The sequence below is a fragment of the Pipistrellus kuhlii genome, unplaced genomic scaffold (genome assembly GCF_014108245.1).
Source record: "Pipistrellus kuhlii isolate mPipKuh1 unplaced genomic scaffold, mPipKuh1.p scaffold_m20_p_2, whole genome shotgun sequence".
NCBI lineage: Eukaryota > Metazoa > Chordata > Mammalia > Chiroptera > Vespertilionidae > Pipistrellus > Pipistrellus kuhlii.
This window is the reverse complement of record NW_023425515.1, coordinates 135761597-135781231: the sequence shown is the minus strand read 5'-3', so window position 1 is coordinate 135781231 and position 19635 is coordinate 135761597. Positions and strand designations below refer to the sequence as shown.

General features: G+C 42.7%; 1 protein-coding gene across 1 annotated transcript in view; it reads right to left on the bottom strand.

The window, feature by feature from the left end:
• Nucleotides 1-18794, bottom strand: part of DDAH1 (dimethylarginine dimethylaminohydrolase 1) — a 145391-nt gene extending 126597 nt beyond the window's left edge. The window contains exon 1 of the mRNA XM_036444598.2: nucleotides 18235-18794. Coding sequence (XP_036300491.1) covers nucleotides 18235-18537 — 303 coding nt within the window. The 5' untranslated portion in view covers nucleotides 18538-18794. The remainder of the gene's footprint in view (nucleotides 1-18234) is intronic.
• Nucleotides 18795-19635: the final 841 nt, after the last annotated feature.

The window sequence follows — 19635 nt, the reverse complement described above, 5'->3', positions numbered from 1 at the left end:
CTAGCACAAGGCACCAAACTAATAGGTTCACCCCAGCATAAAGCAGGCTAGTGGGTGGCCTGGCACATTTACCAGGCCGAAATATGAGAGGGCTGGCACATGGCTTGGCAGTCAATTTCAGGGATCTTGACACACAAGGGTTAGAGGTCACCCTTGAGGTCTTTTTTGGGGGGGGGGGGGGGAGAGGGAGAGAGGATTTAAGCAAGAAATCAGCAAAGGGGGTCAAGATATAAACCAGTTAATGGGCCAGGGCACAACTTCAGCATTTGAAATGAGTAAGGGTCATATCAGAGCAAGGCCAACAGCAGACATGAGCAGGCTAACCCATTGACCTAACGACCAACGGGTCCTTTAATTTCCTCTGCTAATAACCAGGCTTGGAATAGGATCAAGAGGACTGGTAAAGATGATGGATTTAAAATGCTGATGCACAACAAATACATGACAAGTAATATTACTATTGCTGTTACTTATTGTGGGTAAAAGAATTAACTGAGAGAAGGTGGTTCACACACTGTGTGGGGTCCTTAAAGGAGCCTGAACACGAGACCTAGGCACACAGAGAAACATATTTGGTGGGTGGAAGTCCAAGCAGGTGGAGCAGGCTCCACAAATCACGCTATCCAGCGGCAGGTCCCCATGGCATTTCAGAGCAAAGTGGCATTTGCTGGACTCTAGTAGAGGATTCTAGTCCTCTACAGAAAGGAGAGGAAATGTTTATAAACACAAAATCAGGAGCAACGGCATGGGTAATACATTGATTTCTCTTAAGTATGGGTAACATTGCCCTCCCACCCCCCAGAGCAAGACAGAAGAGAGAGGAAGGATAAGAAGCTAACATGGTTTATCCAAGCCATCTCCAAAGTTATTATAAGTGTCTTAACTGTGGGGTTAAGGGATGCTGGGACTCAAAGCCAGGCATTCTATCCTACCTTCCCTGCTCTAAGATACAGGGAGAACAACATCCAATCGAACTCTATGTGCATTCCCACTCCCTCAATCAAAACACAGGTGCACAGGAATTGGACGAGTTGCAGCTTGCTTGTGTTGTTTCTAATATTGTGGCTTGTATTCTTGTTTGTCTTGTTCACTTTGGGGTCTATGTTATTAACAAGACACACACACACTGAATTAGGGTGACATCCACTTTCAGAATAGTGATGATCTGTGCCCATTTCTCTTCTGTATTTTTTCATATAATTTTCCCTTTGATTCCACTCTAGGGAGACTAAGACTTAGTGTAGTTGTACGGGTGGAATTAACTGTTTTCTACCCAAAGCAATGGCAACTTGAGCTGGAATCATTCCAGTATTCCTGTTCAGACTTACTCAGCATGCCCTCTGGTGTATTATACAAGGTCAAGGTTCTCCATGGGTTGCTCAATTATTTGGCAAGGAACCCTGCCAACAAATATCAAGCCCTGACTAAATGCGTGGCTGGAGACACTGGTCAACCCCTCTGTGATTCTGCTGGGCGGGAAAGGTTTCTGAGCTAGCCTCATGGATGAGGGGTAGGGGGATGAGTAGTTGTTGAGCTGAAACCTATCTTCTTGGTGCCCTCACCAAGATGGGACAGATGTCCCTCAATGGCATCAGGCCTGTGACTGAGGGATTTGTATCAATATGGTCTCACTTCCCCACATTCTCTAATGTCTGGCATGCCTTCTCTGTGGTATAATGGCCAAATGCCTGGGTTTCAAAATCAGAAAGACCTGGATCTCCATCTTGCCTTCACTATTAAGTGACAATTTGACCTTAGGCAAGTCAATGTAACCTCTCCTGAGTTTCCCCATCTGTAAAATGGAGGGAACTGTATAGGCGAGATGAAGTGGGGTAAACAAAGAAGCATGCATAACACACAATTAGTGGTGGTCATGTGTGTTCCTGGAGCCTACTTAGCTCCCACACTTACAGAGTGCATATTCCGAAATGATTAGTCTCCCATGTCTCTAGGAGTTCCATAAACTAGCCAGTCCCTTAACATGTGTCACTTCTGTAGATTCTTCTGTCAAAGTTCTGAAAGCCGTCTGAGGCAGGCTGGCGGGTTCTAAGGGCTGGTTCTAAGACTGTGAGTCCAGGGACCCATCCTTAGGGGCTGTGGCAGGTGGTCTGTGGCCCAGTTCCTAATGGGTGCTGAGTTTAGCGGTCAGAAGTAGCCACTACCTAACACCCACAACCATGATCCTCACAGAGTGCTTTCACATTCATTTCTTCATTTAAGCATCAGCACAACAGATGGTGAATGAGAGCAGCACGATCCCCAGTTTCCACAGGGGAATCCTGAAGGGGAGCCCTCAGCTACACAGCTCGTAGATAGAGGTTTTAAGAGGAGAACTTCAGGTCCTGCTCAACACCAACCTCCCTCTTTACTGCCTGAGGGAGGATCTCTAGTAACACCAATATTAGGCCAGTTACTTATCATTTTTGATCAACAAACGTTTATTGCTCACTCTTCAATAAGAGGTCTTATTTAAGAACTGATACTCAGGCCTTTCTAGCTAAGGCCTCATTCACTTTTTACAACCTTCTGAGGGAAGTCGTCTTTTTCCTTTGCAGCACTTACCACTGTTTTTAAGTGCACATATATTGTGATCATTTATTTTATTTTCTGTCCCCAATTACACCATAGTCTCCATCAGGACAGGTGTTATGTTTCCTTAATCAGTTTTATATATAGGAGGCACTCAACAATGGCTGCTTGTTGAATAAGTAAGTCATTGTTATCCTTTGTTTCAGATGACAAAACTGTACCCAAAGGTTATTTGCCCAAGTTCACCTTACTAATAAGTGGTAGATTTAAGTCTTTAGAGTTAGCTGAAGCTTTCTAGGAGTAGCCTCTTCCTATCAGAGCCCTTCTCACAGGGTTTTCAGAGCTTAGTGATCACAGTGTGAGGGACCCTGGTCAAATGTGGTCAGTCAGAAACATCAAGAATATGCTGGTCATCTCTAGTGCCTAAATAACAATGTTACTACTGTCATTATGTACAATCTGTCACTTATCATAATGTTACTGGTGTAATCACATTTGTTTGGGGGCGTCACAGTTTTCAGTACATTCTGATCTTGGGAAGCAGAGAGAAAGATATTTTACTGGAAACTGAAACCTGTGAGCTGCCCATGATGATGTAACTGAGAAGCAGAACCAAGACTTAACTCCAGGTGGGATTTTACCTCGCAATGTAAGACATTTTAAAGTTCTTAAAAATGGAAAACCTATTCAATGGGTAAAGAAGTTGGAAATGTGAATTCAGATCTAATGCCCATAGACAACCAGTTCAAGATCAAATGCTAAGTTTAAAGGCAGACATCCTATTTATTCAGAAGGTTGGACATCTGAGGAGAACATATAGAAAGGGTAGTATCGCTTGATTCAGGTGATTGTGGTGGCTTACTCCTAAAATGGTGAGGTGGAGAGAAGGCCAGTGCCCCACATGAGACCTGCCTTTCGGGTAGCCAGGTGCTGGGAGACTGGCCCAGCTGTGCGCTGAGGCTCCAGCGGATGTTTTTAATGCTCTTCCCAACCTCCTGGCATGTTTCAGTAGAGGAGCCCAAAATAGAAGAGCCATGAATTTTAACTGCTAGGCAGAGTCTCAGTGTCTGGGTAGGCTACAGGCAGCAAGGCCACAGCCAAAGGAACAAAGGTCTCCGGGGAGAGAAAGAAGCAAGAAAAAAGCACAGCTTCAATCCTGAGGGATTCGAATGACTGCCTCTAGAAAGACAGAAAGCATGGTTCTGCTTTATTGAATAATTAATGCATCTAATCATCATCACTAAGGCACAGGGTAGCCAAAACCACACCAGTTTTTACAGATGATGAAACTGAAGCCCAACTTGCTCCGGAACACACAGCTAATAAGCAGTGGAACCACAATTTGAATTCACAGCCTTCCTCTTCCACCCCTCAGGGCACATTGGAAAGGAGGAGAAACCACAGCCCAAGGCACGTCTGTGAGGGAGTCAGTCTGCCTCCTGAGTCAGTCTAAAAGCATGTGTCTCCAGAGAATGGGCTCCGTGAGAGAGCTACACATGCTGGGAATGGTGATGACTGAGGTACCTGAGATACCGTGGCATGCCAGTGACTACGGATTTGGGGAACAGAGCAAGCTGAATCAGATGCAGGTGGGCAGAGTATGGGGAACAGGGGAAAAGCAGATTCAGTAGAAATGAGGCTGGAGTCAAAACACATGAAACCGTCCTGGGCTCTAATGTGGCCTTTTTATTTAAAAAAAAAATGTTTTTATTAATTTCAGAGAGAGAAAGGGAGAAGGAGAGAAGGATAGAAACATCAGTGGTGAGAGAGTACCACTGTTTGGCTGCCTCCTGTATGTCCCCTACTTGGGATTGTGCCTGCGACCCAGGCATGTGCCCTGATCCAGAACAGACTGTGGCCTCCTGGTCATGGGTCGATTCTCATCTGCTGAGTCACACTGACCAGGCTACTGCGGCCCTTCTAATAAGAGGTGCACTTTCTGAGCACCTGCAATCCTGGGCTGTAGTAACACAACATCATGATTCTGTTTACAAACGGCCATATCACTTCTAAGTGTATGTAAATTCTCAATAGCATTTATGTGAGGGAGTCCTTGATATTTGAAAAGGTCTATTCACTGAAAAGAACCCAAGACTTTCCACTTATTTTTCTCTCTCTCTCTACTATTCCACGGTTTATTTTTCTTTCTGTCCATTTCTTGCATTTTGCTGCATTTAGATGAGTGGCTTTACCTTCCTAGTAGGCAATAGCGACCTGCCCATTTGCTCAATGAAAGTCAAATGCCTCTGACACACACCAAGATTCAATTGATCTGAAAACAGCAAAGACTGTCAGCAAACACTAAAATGATAGCATTTGTTTCAGTCTGTGTTGGCCTCCTAGATAAGTAGATTTTAACGACTGTGACCCACAGTGTAAGGAATACACTTTGCATGGGAATCCACAACACACAAGGGAACATGTATATGCATGTATGTGTTTAAGCAAGACAAAAATCACATGAAAAAAAAAAACACAACAGGCTGACATATACACATAAGGAACTGTTTGACATTGAAATTGGGTCTCAAAAGAACTGTTGGCCCAGAAAGAAACTCACTACAGACTGATTCATTTGCCTTTCTGCATAACCATTATTGCTTGTCTCATTTTCGATTCTTATAAGTATATTCCCAGTAGGACATGATCTCACTCCTCTAGGGGAAATGGTGAACAACATAGACTGATGAACAAGAACAGACCCAAAGATAAGGAGCCATGAGTCAAACTGTTGGACCTCAAAGGGAGAGTGGGGATAAAAGAGAGAGATCAACCAAAGGACTTATGTGCATACATATGAGCCTAACTAGTGGTCAAGGACAATGCATGAGTGGGGAGGAGTAGGGGGGTGAGGACAAATATGTGATACCTTAATCAATAAAGAAATTTAAAAAAATAACAAAAACACAACAGGTTGCCCTAACCAGTTTGGCTCAGTGGGTAGAGCGTTAGCCTGTGGATTGAAGGGTCCCAGGTTGGGTCCCAGGTTCGATTCCGGTCAAGGGCATGTACCTTGGTTGCTGGCACATCCCCAGAAGGGGGTGTGGAGGAGGCAGCTAATCAATGTTTCTAACTCTCTATCCCTCTACCTTCCTCTCTGTAAAAAAAAAAATCAATAAAATATATTTTAAAAAACACACAACAGGTTGTCACACATTGGTAATGCACACATTACATTTTCAATTTGATTCTAGTTCGTTTACAAACAACAAAACAAACAAAAAAGTGGAGTGACCCACTAGGTTGACTTTATGATCCACTTATTAGTTGAAAGTTGTAATTTGATTATCACAATCCAGGCCCAGAAACTGAGGACAAACTCCTGGTGTTACAAGAACACCCAGCCCGAGGGGAGCAAAGGCTAGGGAGGCCCCAGGAACTGCATCCACTCTTTCTCCTCTGTTGACAGCTCCAGAGAAAGGTGAGGTGAAGAGGAAGGCAGGGTTACATGGAGGTGATCACAGACCGAAAGGGTCCCATGGAAAAGGAAAATTCACTTAGAAACATAATTCTCCTGGCTAATGGTCCACCAGAATAATGTAACTCAAGAATCCCTCTAATCATTTTTGATGAGCCACATTATTAACAAGCATTATTGGCAAGAAAAGTAATGTGAGAAAACAGATTTTATCTAAAGATGATTTAGAATAAGTATAAATTCTTTCTCTCAGGGTGTATGGGTGTGTGTGTGTGTGTGTGTGTGTGTGTGTGTGTGTGTGTGTGTTTAAAATAGGCCACGGGACGGTAGCTGTTACATTTGTGGAATTTCCTGTCATTAGGCTGACCTCAGGGCAAGCAAGTGTTTCAGGGAGCGTGTCCCGAATCATAATGGAGCTCTCAGCCGTGCTGTGCTGAAGCCAGTGAGCTATCTCTTGTGTGTTTTTGTGCATTTACTTTCAAGAAAATGTTCTCACTACTGAAATCCCTATTACTCCTCTCCCTTACCAAGAAGCTCCTCTCTGGGGTCCAGTCAGCAGCAATATTAATCCTCACTTTTCTTGCCAACCACTCAGGCTTCGGTTATCCAGCTCAGTGCTTACAAAGAAAAATGCAGACACGGATATGATACTCGTACTACCCATTTCTTCTCATGCAAGTATAGCTCCAAGATTGTGCATCCCAAGCCCTTTTCCTACCAACACACAATGTCTCCAGTCCCAGCCACACAGATTTTGCCTCTATCAGTAACGTCTCTTATGAAAATCTTCAAAGCTCTCCTTTTGCGAGGGACAAAAGAACACGTGTGAGGGAGTACACTTCGCTCTTAGTACGAGGCTGCTCAGCTGTGAAAATCAGATGCTCCGTTTCCCTGTAGACATAAAGCCACTCATTACTAACCAGTCAAATGCACTGTTAGAGTGAACCCCCAACCTGTACGTCAGTCCAAATGTTTCATACTTAAATGAGCACCATCACCATCAAATATTATCGAAATAAGTTTCTTGTGGAAGAAAGTTAAATTTCCATTGGGCACTATTCCATAGAGGCTTAAAAGTGGATTTCCACCTATTTAGAACTGCAGAAGTGTGAAGGGGAAAAAAAAAATGATAAAAAGTGTTTTTCAGGGTCTCTTCCCAGGCCTCCAGGCAGTAGTCTGAGCATGACATAAACATTATAGTTGTTTTAGCACATTCTGTGTTTTGACACATTCTGGGACACTCTGAACAACAACAATAAAAACATGTTCTGGGTTTCCATCGCAACCTCAGAGTTCCCACAGCCAAATCCTGACCTCGGACCCTGAGGCTGCCAGTAGGAAGAGCACAACCCTTCCTGATGCGAGAGCTCTAGGGCACGCTGCTGCCACTGAACCTGGTCCTCTCATCAGAAATGAAAGTGATGCAAGTTCAGATGGAAACTATGCTTTCCGGTCTGAGTCCATGTAACCTTTCCTTAACTGGCTTAGAATGTCACCAATGGAGAGGAAGAATCAGCTTCTAGCAAATGGTGAAGTCCACAGTCTTCCTCTTCCTCATTTATTTTTATTTTTTTTCCTGGATGGACAGGGTTCAAACGGCCAGGATTTCATCACTGTAAGGAGTGGAAATCAAGCATGACTTGATATGTATAGAGAGACATTTACAATTCTGGTTATGATTCCCAGAATGCACTGGGAAACAGGTGTGGCCCGGAGTCTCGAATGTCTATGAAGAAGCTCAATGGCGCAATATGTTTGAAAGGAGATACTGTGGGTTTTCAGTCCTTTTCTTAACCATGACCCCAGAGTAGGAAACATATTTTACATACTTACTTAGTACACATGCAAACACAAATACATATAAATGAAAAGAGTTTCATGAAACAATATTGACCCAACTATGTCACTGTATACTCAGACGTTTTCTATTGATTCTATTTTAATAAAAATAAATGAGCTGGTCATGGTCTACTAAATTGATTTCATGACCTCACTATAGTAAGTGGAAAGCAGCAATTTGAAAAAAACAGAGACACACAACTGTACAAAAAGCTTTGTCTTGAAGCTGTGCTCTATTCAGAGATAAATTGCTTATATATAGGGATGGTTTGGGAAGCTTGGAGATTAGGGGAGGCCTAAAGCTTTAAAAAGATTTAATTTGAGAGTAACATGGCAAAAAAATGAAGAGATCTATACCCTTTTGTATTAGGGCTCCTCTCTCTTCCTCCAGTTTCAGAGAAAGGGGAGCAGGAAAGAGAGGGCCCCTGAGGAGGAGGAAGAGGGCATACCAAAAAAAAGAGCAAAAACAGTAAGAACCTCAAAATAAAGTGCTTGGTTTAAATTTATCCATATAAAATTCTTGAATTGAAAAGTATGTTTTTATCACAAATTACCTAAAACATGACCCAAAGCCAAACTATAGTTACATTATTCTTTCTTCATAAAATGATGGTTCATTTATGACTAAAAAACATAATAATTAAGAGAACAAAATGGATGTAGTATTTTTTTCCCTATTATCTTGTAACTGCACCAAGATTATTTAATTACTGTATTTTTCGGACCATAAGACGCACTTTTTTCCCCCCAGAAGTGGGGGGGGGGAAAGTCCCTGCGTCTTATGGTCCAAATATAGCCTACACATATACTTTTAAAAAAAAGTTTTTTTACTTGCCCGGCTCTGTGTGGTCTCTGTGTGCTTGCCCGGCTCTAAAATGGTTCTAAATGCTGCTGTTTACTTTACAGGGTTGATTACATGTGTTTATGACTGTGATGTTGGGTTTTAATGCACATAAAATATTTTAGGACACTATTTGTTTCAGAATCTTTTTTTCTTCATTTCCCTTCTCTAAAAACTGGTGTGTCTTATGGTCCGGAGCGCCTTATGGTCCGAAAAATACGGTAACTAATTTCAGGTTTTCTTAATTATTTCAGGCAAAAATGACTATGCTTTACCACAAACATATCTGCAAGTTTAAAAAAAATAATTACATCAAAATCTTAACTGTGTTTACACTCTTAATTTGTAATAGGAAGGCTGCATTGAAATAGGTGTCTTTTCCTTTTTGTGTTTACTCAGAAACGTAACTTTAGGCAGTTTTGGAAGATCAAAGTTCTTGGCTTTTGAAAATGAAACTCAATTTTAGCACCAAAAAATGGAAATCAGCACATATATATGGAAGGTTTATAAGAAAGCATTTTCCTGGGCAAGTCAAGACTTTTAGTTCTCACAGAAAACACAGCTTATAGCACATACCTCGGACCCACTTGCTCTCCATTTCTTCGAGTCATTGATTCACATTTACCACAGAAACATCAAATAGTAGATATTGATGAAAATGATTTATGATGATAGCAATTATGTGGGTCTAGGAATCATGCTCTTTCAATAGCTTTTATTTAAAGTTTTCTATAGGAAAAATTATTTATCAAATGTGTTATAATGCACAACTTTTGAAATAGCAAACTCAATTTCATTTCATAGTGGATTGTTATTAATAAAGCATGGATTTATATGAGTGGTTAACCAAGTAGAACAAGCATAATGTCTTAGGTTGAACAAAATTCAATATTTTTCATTCATCAAACCATAATCCCACATCATGAATGTAAATTATCATAATTTTCCCTTCCATTTTCCTCTATCTATCTCTTTCTTTCTTTCCCACCCTCCACATCCACCCCAACACGCACTGAGGTCCAAAAGGAAGCATAGCATCTCCAAGCTGGAAAGAATATTACATCCTATCATTACAAAAATCAAAACCAGAGTTCCCTGACCCCTAGAACAGGGTTATGTCCCTAACATGCTGCCTTCTATAGCATACACAAAATGCAACCCCTAATTATAAATTCACTCTGCACTTGATTTTTATTAGTGTGAGATTCAATGATGTCAACTGCCAAAATGGAGATTTGTGAATAAAAACACACTTCAACATCAAATAGAAAATAGTTTACCCTTACCTGCCTTTGAAAAGGATAATGTTATGTGCAGCTGACCCTTGAACAAAACAGGTTTGAACTGCGCGGTTCCATTTACAGATTTTTTTCAATAAATATACAGTTGGCCCTCTGTATCCCTAGGTTTTAAATCCATTGATTCAACCAATCACAGACCGGTATTTTCTATCCTACAGTTGGGAGTCTGTGGATGTGGAGGGCCCACTATATGCATTGTTCTAGGGCCTAGAATCTAGGCCATCTTATAAAAGGGGTTGAAGTATCTGTGAGTTTTGGCATCCCCAGTTGTTCTAGAATCAATCCCCTGCAGATACTGAGGGAAAACTGAATTTGTGGGAAGTAAAAAGTTACCCATGGAGTTTGGACCACTCAGAGGTGGATCCCCCACTTAACCTCACATTGTTCAAAGGTCAACTGTAAATCTATATATTACAGATGCCTGACTTGCCTAACATATCCTAATGTGTAAATTTTGACCAAAGGGAAAAATATTATTGCCCAAATGACATTCTATAATCTCAAGAAATGAGTCTCAAACTCGGAGTCCACTCTAGCAGTTGGTTACACTGCTCCCAAACTGTGTTAGTGAAGAACCCTGGAAGGGGTGCCAAACCCTTTTGGAGCTCCTGATAGGAGAAAAGATGGGAGTACAGTTAGAAATGGGGTGTACTAGGCCCTAAATCCCTCTACCTCCAAAGCAGGAAATATGGTTAAGGATGTGGTTTTATTGGTGAACTTGGAACTGGGGATCTAAAAACCTCAGAAATCTGAGAGGGCTCAGAGGGCTTTTTGCAATCCTGCATCCTTCCGAACATTAATGAAGTTAATTCTTACTGTACTATCACCGAATCCTATTTTACAATGCTCTCTATCTCTGAAGGCTCTCTGTCTCTATCTCTGCCTCCCCCTGGTTACTTCCAGCTCAAAAATTGCTTCTTCTGAGAAGTCCTGGTGTCAGACACACTTCACAGAGTTTCCATAGCACCAGACAGAGTTCTGTCATAAAACCAGACCTTATGCTCTGTGTCTGCCACCAGTCTGCCTCCCTGACTGTGAGGTCCTTGTGGGGAACAGTGGAATTTAATTCATCTACATCTCCCCAGCACCAAACATTGGGTCTGGTAAGTAGTAGACAGTTGCTGAATGCAAAAGCACAAAAGTATATAAATGATGCAAATATTCCTTCATCTTCAAAAAGCACAGTCATTTTAAAATATTGTTTTTACTGGTTTGAGAGGGAGGGAGGAAGAAAGAGAGAATGAGACATCCATTTGAGAAACACTAATCAGCTGCCTCTTGTATGCACCCCAACTGGGATTAAACCCACAACCTTTCAATGTATAAGAATAGCCACTTGGCCAGGACAAGAAAGCAGTCATTTTTAATCTTACCTGGGAATATTTTTTCTACTGATTTTTAGAGAGAGGGGGAGGGAAGGAGGGAGGGAAAGAAAGAGGGAGGGAGGGAAGAAGTGAGGAAGGGAAGGAGGGAGGGAAGGAAAGAGAAAGAAATATAGATGTGAGAGAGACACATCAATTGGTTGCCTCCTGCATGCACCAGGGAAAGAACCTTCAATCCAGGTATGTGTCCTTAACTGGGAATCAAACTCACAACCCTTAGATGTGCAGATGAACATGCTGCCTTCTGTATGAGCAATACCAGCCAGGACGAAAGCATAATCATTTTAATGTAACCATGACACTCATAAGCAAATTAGAAAACTGTAGTATTCCTTAAACAAAATAAAAACAAATAAATCAAGACAATTTTTTATGAAAGCAAAGGTTTATTTACTCATGCATATTCAAATCAAGCAAAATACTGAAGTATTCATCTTCATTAAAATGACAACTTACCCCTGGATGCCCATCCAGCTGCAAAATGGGGAGTGCTTAAAAGTTGTGTTTCCCTTAATTTGCTAACCTAAACTAAGTCACGTTTGCCCACATGAATTTGCTGGGGAAAATTAAACCAACCCTGCAATAATTTGTACTATCTTGGTGATGTATTCCTTCCCACGTGATGCTACTATTCCTTCTGCACTCAGCTCAGGAAGACAATGTGCATTTTCACATATTAAAATATTTGACAAAGACAAAGTGAATGAGGATGGCATTACATGCAACATCTTTTAATGGAACTTGTTGTCTGAAATTACTCCTGCTTGTTCGTCTGCATGAAAAGTACTTGCTTATAAAACGAGCCTAAGGACTTTGACAGATTTGATACCTAATACCAGTTTAGAGACAGCAATGAAAGCCAACTTCAAAGGTCAGAGGAGAATTATGATGGAACATCAGGGATTTAGTTACAGTAAATAAATATTTATTGGCAACTTGGGGTGAACAATGAATGCACTGTGTTCTGTATAAGATACAAATGAAACCTTTCCTCTCTCTCATTAGATTTCCATTATTTTATTTTAATTATGATACTCTTGATTAGGGGGAAGAACTCTACCACATGTCCAGATCTCTAAACTAGGCCTTCTGAAATGGTTACATATTTTTAATACCAAATGCCATAAAATAAGTAATAACCAGCACTCACTTTTTAATCATGCATCTCCATATTTATATTGAGGCTTATAAGAGGCCATGAATAATTTATTTATGATGTAAAGGCAGTGGAAAGTAAATCTGTTCAAAAATCTTAAGTAGATTTTTCTGTGTTGTGGTTTACATTAATGGATGGATACCTACCATTACTATAATAAAATTAATTGTGAAGAAATCTGAGCTCATTAAGAATTCAAAAACTTGCAAAATCAATTTCCCAGCATGTCTGAATTATAAGGGATCCATCCCTGCCTTCTTAGTCTTATAATGATTCTCTAATGACTCTAGGAATCTCTGCAGAAAGCTCATTTTCGCTAATAGTATCTAATAGAACTCACTCCCTACTCATCATGTTCTTTATTTCAAGGCTTTCAAGATCAACTATACGGGAACAGATTACATTATTGGATGCATCCCACTTTCCAGGACGCATCCATTTCCAAGTGCTTTTTTGCCAAGGCCATGTCGAAGGCTGAGAAGAAACTGAAAGGGAGCAGTTGTTCTAACAAGTTGGAGGTGATACTACTTTATCAAGAACCGTTAATCTGCTGCCACGTGAGGAGCTCCAGCACGTTTGCTTTCCATCCTGGTGAGAAAGTGATTTCTAATTATGGCTTATGGTAGTTTTCTCACCTGAAGTGAAACAGAAGTTTTAGGAAATGTGTGTGTTTAAAAAGTTATCATCCAGTCAGCTGTTAAGTAAGACACAACTATGCACAACTGTTCCTAGGCAATTTTTGGGTTTCGTGTAAATGACTGAATTATTATTTTTAACTAAATTGGGGGGGGGGGAACTATTATACTTTATGAGAGAAGAGACTCTAAAATAATTTACTTAGTTAATATCCAAGTTAGATTACATATTATTAGCTTGTGAAATGGGATTTTGTTGATTATTTTATATTGATTTAACCTTTTGTTATGATTAACCACAACTGGGAACAAGGATTTCAAGCAAAAATGACCTTTGCATTCTTATGAAAACCTCATTTCTGCCACTTATTAGCTTTGTGTGACTTTGGACACGTTACTTAACCATAGTTACCTGAGTCTCAGTTTTCTTATCTTTTAAGTAGAGCTAGTGTTTTTTAGCACCTTTTGGGGTTCACACACAGAACTTGGCAAATGTTAGACACGGTCTTGATGCTCTCTTGCCTCTGGAATCAGCATAATTATGCTTTTTCCTAACCAAAGAACAAACCCAGGACTAAATAGGTAGCTGAAGAGTCAAGGACCCCAACAGAAGGGTAATTTCTATACAAATATGTATTTGCTCACCTCTTCCACTTATGTCCCTATGCAACACTCTCCCACGTCTAATTCAACTATGGGAATTTGTTACCTTGTACTAAACACTGCCTTATTCGTATAGACGTCCCTAACAATGCAAATGCTCCAGGAAAGGATAATTAAAGGCATTATCCCTTTGTGTGTGTGGTTTTTCTCCTAGACAGAATATCTAACATAATAATATTGGTATCTGGGAAAGGACAAAAGAGCTGTGAAAGAAGGACAAAGGGGCATAGGATATATTTCACAATTTTGCTCGAGTAAGCTTTGCCAATTAATCATGTATTAGGCATTAAAAGCCTTCCAGAAGGAAACTGAAGAAAGTGGTATTAGTAGTTGCCTCTGTGGGAAGAAGCTGGGTAGTCAGGTACAAGAGTGGGGTAAGGAGGGCCAGACAAACTTGCAATGCAGATATTCTTGTGCCTTTTGAATTTGGTACTTCAGGCATGTAGAATCTATTCCAAATTTTTAGTTAAAAAAACCACACACCAATCCTCACACCCTGTCACTTACTTTCCTTCATCATTTAGATATTCGTTAACAGAACTTGGACATTTAGAAGTTGACCTTTTTTCCTCTATAAAGTAAGTAGGATTCATTTAAAATAATAATTGGATTATCAAGGCTAATGTGTTTGCTTCCAAAGTATTAAACATATTAAAATATTCATATTCCTAAAGACACAAAGTTATTAGACAATTAACATTTGATGACTTTCTGTATATACAATTTCTTCACTAAAACCAGAATTTCCTGCAGACAGAGCCTGTGCTTTATTAACCTTTGGAGACCCCACTGTGGCAAACACAGAGCTTTTATAGAAGGATTACTTTCTTGAGTTCCGTTCTTGCTCCTTTCTTCCAAGGAAGAAAAGTCATTATACATAACATGATGTTTTGATTAAGAAGGGACTTGTCAGAAATTTTATAAAAACAAACGAAAAAAACAAGAGGCAGAGGAAAGGAAAGGGAGAAAAAACTATCCTTGTAATGAAACTTTTGTCACTCCACTGATTGGGGATGCTATGCAAATATGTCATAATAAGAATAAAACTAAAGCTGATCTAAAATCATGGACACATCTATTCAAAAATATGTTTGTTGCATGACTATTGGGTGCAAGGTCTTGGAATTAAAATGTTGAACAAGCCCTAACTGGTTTGGCTCAGTGGATAGAGCGGCAGCCTGTGGACTGAAAGGTCCCAGGTTTGATTCCGGTCAAGGACATGTACCTTGGCTGTGGGCACATCCCCAGTAGGAGGTAAGCAGGAGGCAGCTGATGGATGTTTCTGTCTCATCAATGTTTCTGACTCTCTGTCCCTCTCCTTTCCTCTCTGTAAAAAATCAATAAAATATATATCTTAAAAAACGTTGAACAATACAGACATGCTCCCTGTCCTCACAATTTTCATAATAGTGGGGGATATAGAAAGGTAGACAGGCAATTACTATGTGGTATGATAAGTACCATAAAAGGGAGTACAGAAGGTTATAGGTGCTCATAAAAGGGAAAGTAATGCCTAATATTACAGTGATTGGGACTAGAGCTTCAGAGTCCTGCAAACCTGAATTCAAATCCTGGTTTCCCTCATTTCAATCTATAACCTTGGCCAATTTATTTAATCTCTCTAAGCCTCAACTTCATCTGCTTTAAAATAACAATAATGCTATGTCGAGCTTAAAGGATTGGTGTGAGCATTCATTGAAATGCATATCATAAATCTGGCAGCATGTCTGGTAAATGGCAAGCACCCAATAAAGATTAGCTAATAATATTAATGGCAACAATAAGCGGAGAACTGAAGCATGAGTACAAACAGGTAAAGTGGAGGAGAGGAAGGAGGGAGATGGTCCTGGGCAAAGGAGAAATGCATACCCAGGAAAGCAATACGAGGCACCTGGGGTGGGGTCAGAGGTGCAGCTGGACCTGGAAAGGCAAACAGAGCTAAGCTCATGGGTTTATCAATTTCACTAAAGGCCCCTCAAGACTTTTAATCACAGGAGGGACAAGATCGATTTGAGTTTTAGAAAGACCAGGTTGGCCGCCACCTGGAGAATGGAATGCAAAGTGAGAAGACAGGAGGCAAGGGGTTCTGTGATGATAATTTTAAAATAATGCCTTGGCTGTGGAATTTCACAGTTAAGGAGGCAGGTGTCACATTAAAATATAAATATATATATAAGTATATATAAATATAAATAAATATATATATATAAATATAAATAAATATATATATATATATATATATATATATATATATATATATAATCAATCCAACAAGGGCCTTAATGTTGGTATTAGCTAAATAGCATTTCATTCATTCGCTTACTTAACAAGCATTTGTTCACACCAACCAGGACAGCAAACTTGTGCTCTGAGAGATTCAAAGAGAGCTCATTACTCTGCATGGCCTGTTTTCCAGCACCCCATCCAAAATGGCTTGGCTGGAAGGGCTGTTACTTTGGCGATCCAGGTCATGTGCAGTGGCAGAGACCACATGCCAGCAGGAAACTCAAGCTGGGAAGCAGTGCTACATAGCAGATTAGGAGGGAGCCTAAGGTGTGAGGATGACTCCCCCGTCACCCAGTGCACGTTAGACTTCTTACTACTCTGGAAGGAGTAAACCTCCCATGAACAATAACCAACATTCGTGAAATGTCCTGTCCTATGCATTTCAGGTGGATTAATGAATTCATTACAACTCTATGAAATAGGTATGTCTGATTATGTCCACTTTACAGGTGAGAACACTGAGGCAGGAGACATACACACACACACACACACACACACACACACACACACACACGAAGGTCACAGAATTAGATACAGTCTGATGTTTTTATCCACTACACTATGTGGCCTCTGGCAGTAGATCACCAGGCTGACATAAGAATAAAGTCCATTTAAAATGTATACCTCAGAAATCTGACCGAGAAGAAAAATCACTGCCCACTTTAGTATCAGGAAGGTCAAAATTTGGAAGGTTGTGTTATAAGAATAAAACAAAATGGATGATTAAATATGTGACAGTCTCAACAGGAATTTGTACTACTATGCCCATCAAATAAGTATGACTTTTTAAGGATTTTAAAAATATACTTTACTCTTACATACAAACCTCAGCTCTGCCATATGGCCTAGGATATTCTAGAAAGTATTCAAAAGGAGTCCATGCTTACCACTTTAAAACAGAGGGGGTCACCTCACAGACTCAAAGATGGAGAGGTGTGGCAATGGAGATAAAAGAGCTATGAGAATGAGACCTGTTATTCCTTTGGTTTTCTGCAAAGGTAGGGTGACAAAAGCTAATTACCTCACTGCCAAATAAATAGAATATGCTTTATTCTCTTGGAACATGTACGGTTCTATAACCAAGTAGTGAAGCATGTTGTAGAATAAGCTCTGTGAGGCACTTGCAATATGAATTGAATAAAGACAAGGAGGGGGGCAAAAATCCCCATCCCTCCATTTACAAAAGAAGCCACTAGCTTTTTGCAATGCCACTTGATGCCAACAACAACACAGCGTCTTCAGCCTGGGCTCTCAGAGGGCAATGAGAAGAATCTCAGGACAGATGTTATTTTAAAATCCAATCTCACTCTACTTGTCCCTTCCCACCAGCCTACCTTGTGTTTAAAGCGATCACAGCCATTTTCACAAGCTGCAATATTTTAAAGTAGTCCCCATTCCTTGAGAACACAAAAAGCTCTCATTTGGTATGAGTCCAAAAATACTGAAAATAAAATTATGCAATATGTCAAACAACTATTTCTAATTAAACACACACACACACACACACACACACACACACACACACACACGGAAAGCCGAAAGGATAGCTTTTCAGCCTAGTCTATTTCATTCTCACATTTGACTCCAGTTCGCCAACAAGCCACTCTCCTTTCATTCATTCACTCGGCAGTCCCTTCCTGAGGACTCACTCTCCACCGCTGAAAAGTAACTTGGGACGCCCTCGGTCTGTAGGCACCTGCACCCCGTTCATTCATTGGGCCCCGCCCTACGCCCAGTTCCAGGCACAACTTGGAGGGGCCAGTGTCACCACCTGGCAATGCCCCCCAGAGCCCTCGCCAAGCCTGGAGCGGCACCCTTCCCCGCCTCCACCCCCTGGGAAACACCGTGAGTTGTGTACTGTCTTCCCTGCTCTGTAATCTTCACAAATAAACCTGCTGGTGAGATGGATTCCCACCCCACCCACCTGCTCGAGGCGCACCACCACCCCACTCCTTCGGGTCCCTTCCGAGGCGCCCGAGCTGCTCCCGCCCGGCCGCGGGAGGCGTGAACAATGAACTTCTCTCTCTTTCTTTCTCCCGGACTCGCAGGGACACACCCTCCCTCGTCTCCGAAAGGGAAGTTGTGAACTAGCCCGGGGGCCGGTTCCGCGATCCCGGGGCCGCGCGTCCCCGGCCGCGCCCCCGCGGCGCCGGGCGCCGGGCGGGGGGACAGGCGGGCAGTTACCTCCTTCCTCCGGCTCGGCGCCCCGGGCCGGGTGATGAGAGCCGTCTCCTCGCACACCACGGCCACGTCCTCCACGAACACGCAGTCCGGGAGGCTCTCGTCGGCCGGCAGCGACACCACCTGCAGCCCCAGCTTGCTGCCCAGCACGTCCACGTAGAGCTGGTGCTGCCGCTCGGCGCGGGCGAAATCCACCTCGGCGCCCTGGGCGCTCCGCAGCGCGTGCCGGCACAGCGACTCGGGCAGCGCCCGCACCACGGCGTGGGTGGCCCGGCCGAAGGCGGCGGGGTGGCCGAGCGCGGCCATGGCTCCGGCGGCGGGGGGGCAGGGAGGGAGGCTCCGGCTGCGGCGGCGGCGGCTGGGAGGTGCGGAGGCGGCGGCGATTCCTCCGGGGCGGCGCGTGCCCAGCAGCGAGCGCCCGCGGCTCCGGCGGAGGCGGCCAGGGAAGGACTGTGTGCGGAGGCGCCGCTCCTGCCCAGCCCTGCCCGCGCACTGAGCATGCCCAGAGCCCGGGGCGCCGGCCCGCGCAGCCCGCGCCCACCCCGCGCGCCCGGTGCGCGGCGGCCCCGGGGGCGGGGGGAGTGGCGAGGCCCGCGCCCAGAGCGGGGTTGCGGGAGGCGGTGAGCACCGCCGGAGGTGGGCGCAGGTCGGGGGCGCTTCGGCACACGGTCACCGAACCCAGATCTGACTTCACCTGCGTCCTGCCTCAGGTGCACACTCGGCATCTCCTCCTAGGGGCACTTGGCGAGCCGCAATGGGGAAGCCAGAGCGACCGGAGGGCTTCTTGGTTGGAGTTATTTTGTGGGTTAAATACTTTTGACCGCTTTGCCTGCTCTCCTGTTCATGGGTAGCCCAGTATGTGTTCTCCCTTACCCACCACCCTCCTGGTTCTTTGGGTGAGAATCTGTCTTCTCGTGCAAGTCCACAATACCTTGACTTTCTTTGCAAATGACCCCTTTCCAGCACGTGAGATTCAATATGATTTAAAAATTGTATTTATTCTAGTCTTTGAGAAAAAGGACGAGTTCAAGAAACCCATACAAAGAGACAAAAAGAGACATAGGAACTCAACAGTGTTTCAAGGACAATCCCCTCTCTCCTGGCCAATGTGATTCTTGCATGTTTGTTTGGAGAGAGGGAGGCAAAGACCAAGCGTGCTTTATCCAAAAAAGACCTGAGCTCGCCTTGTGCGGGGTTGTGTAGCATCATAATTCTTGTCATTGAGTGTTCTCGGCCTGTACAGCTCTGTGGGATTGCCGTGGTCCCTGGGGAGGGCTTCTTTTACCATACCCTTTCTGGAGTGCCTTTCCCTTCCTTCTATTTTCCTCTCTCATATATCAAGGATTAAATAACCCCTGGGTTATGCTTTTTTCTTTCTTTCTTTCTTTTTCCCTTTTTTGAGGG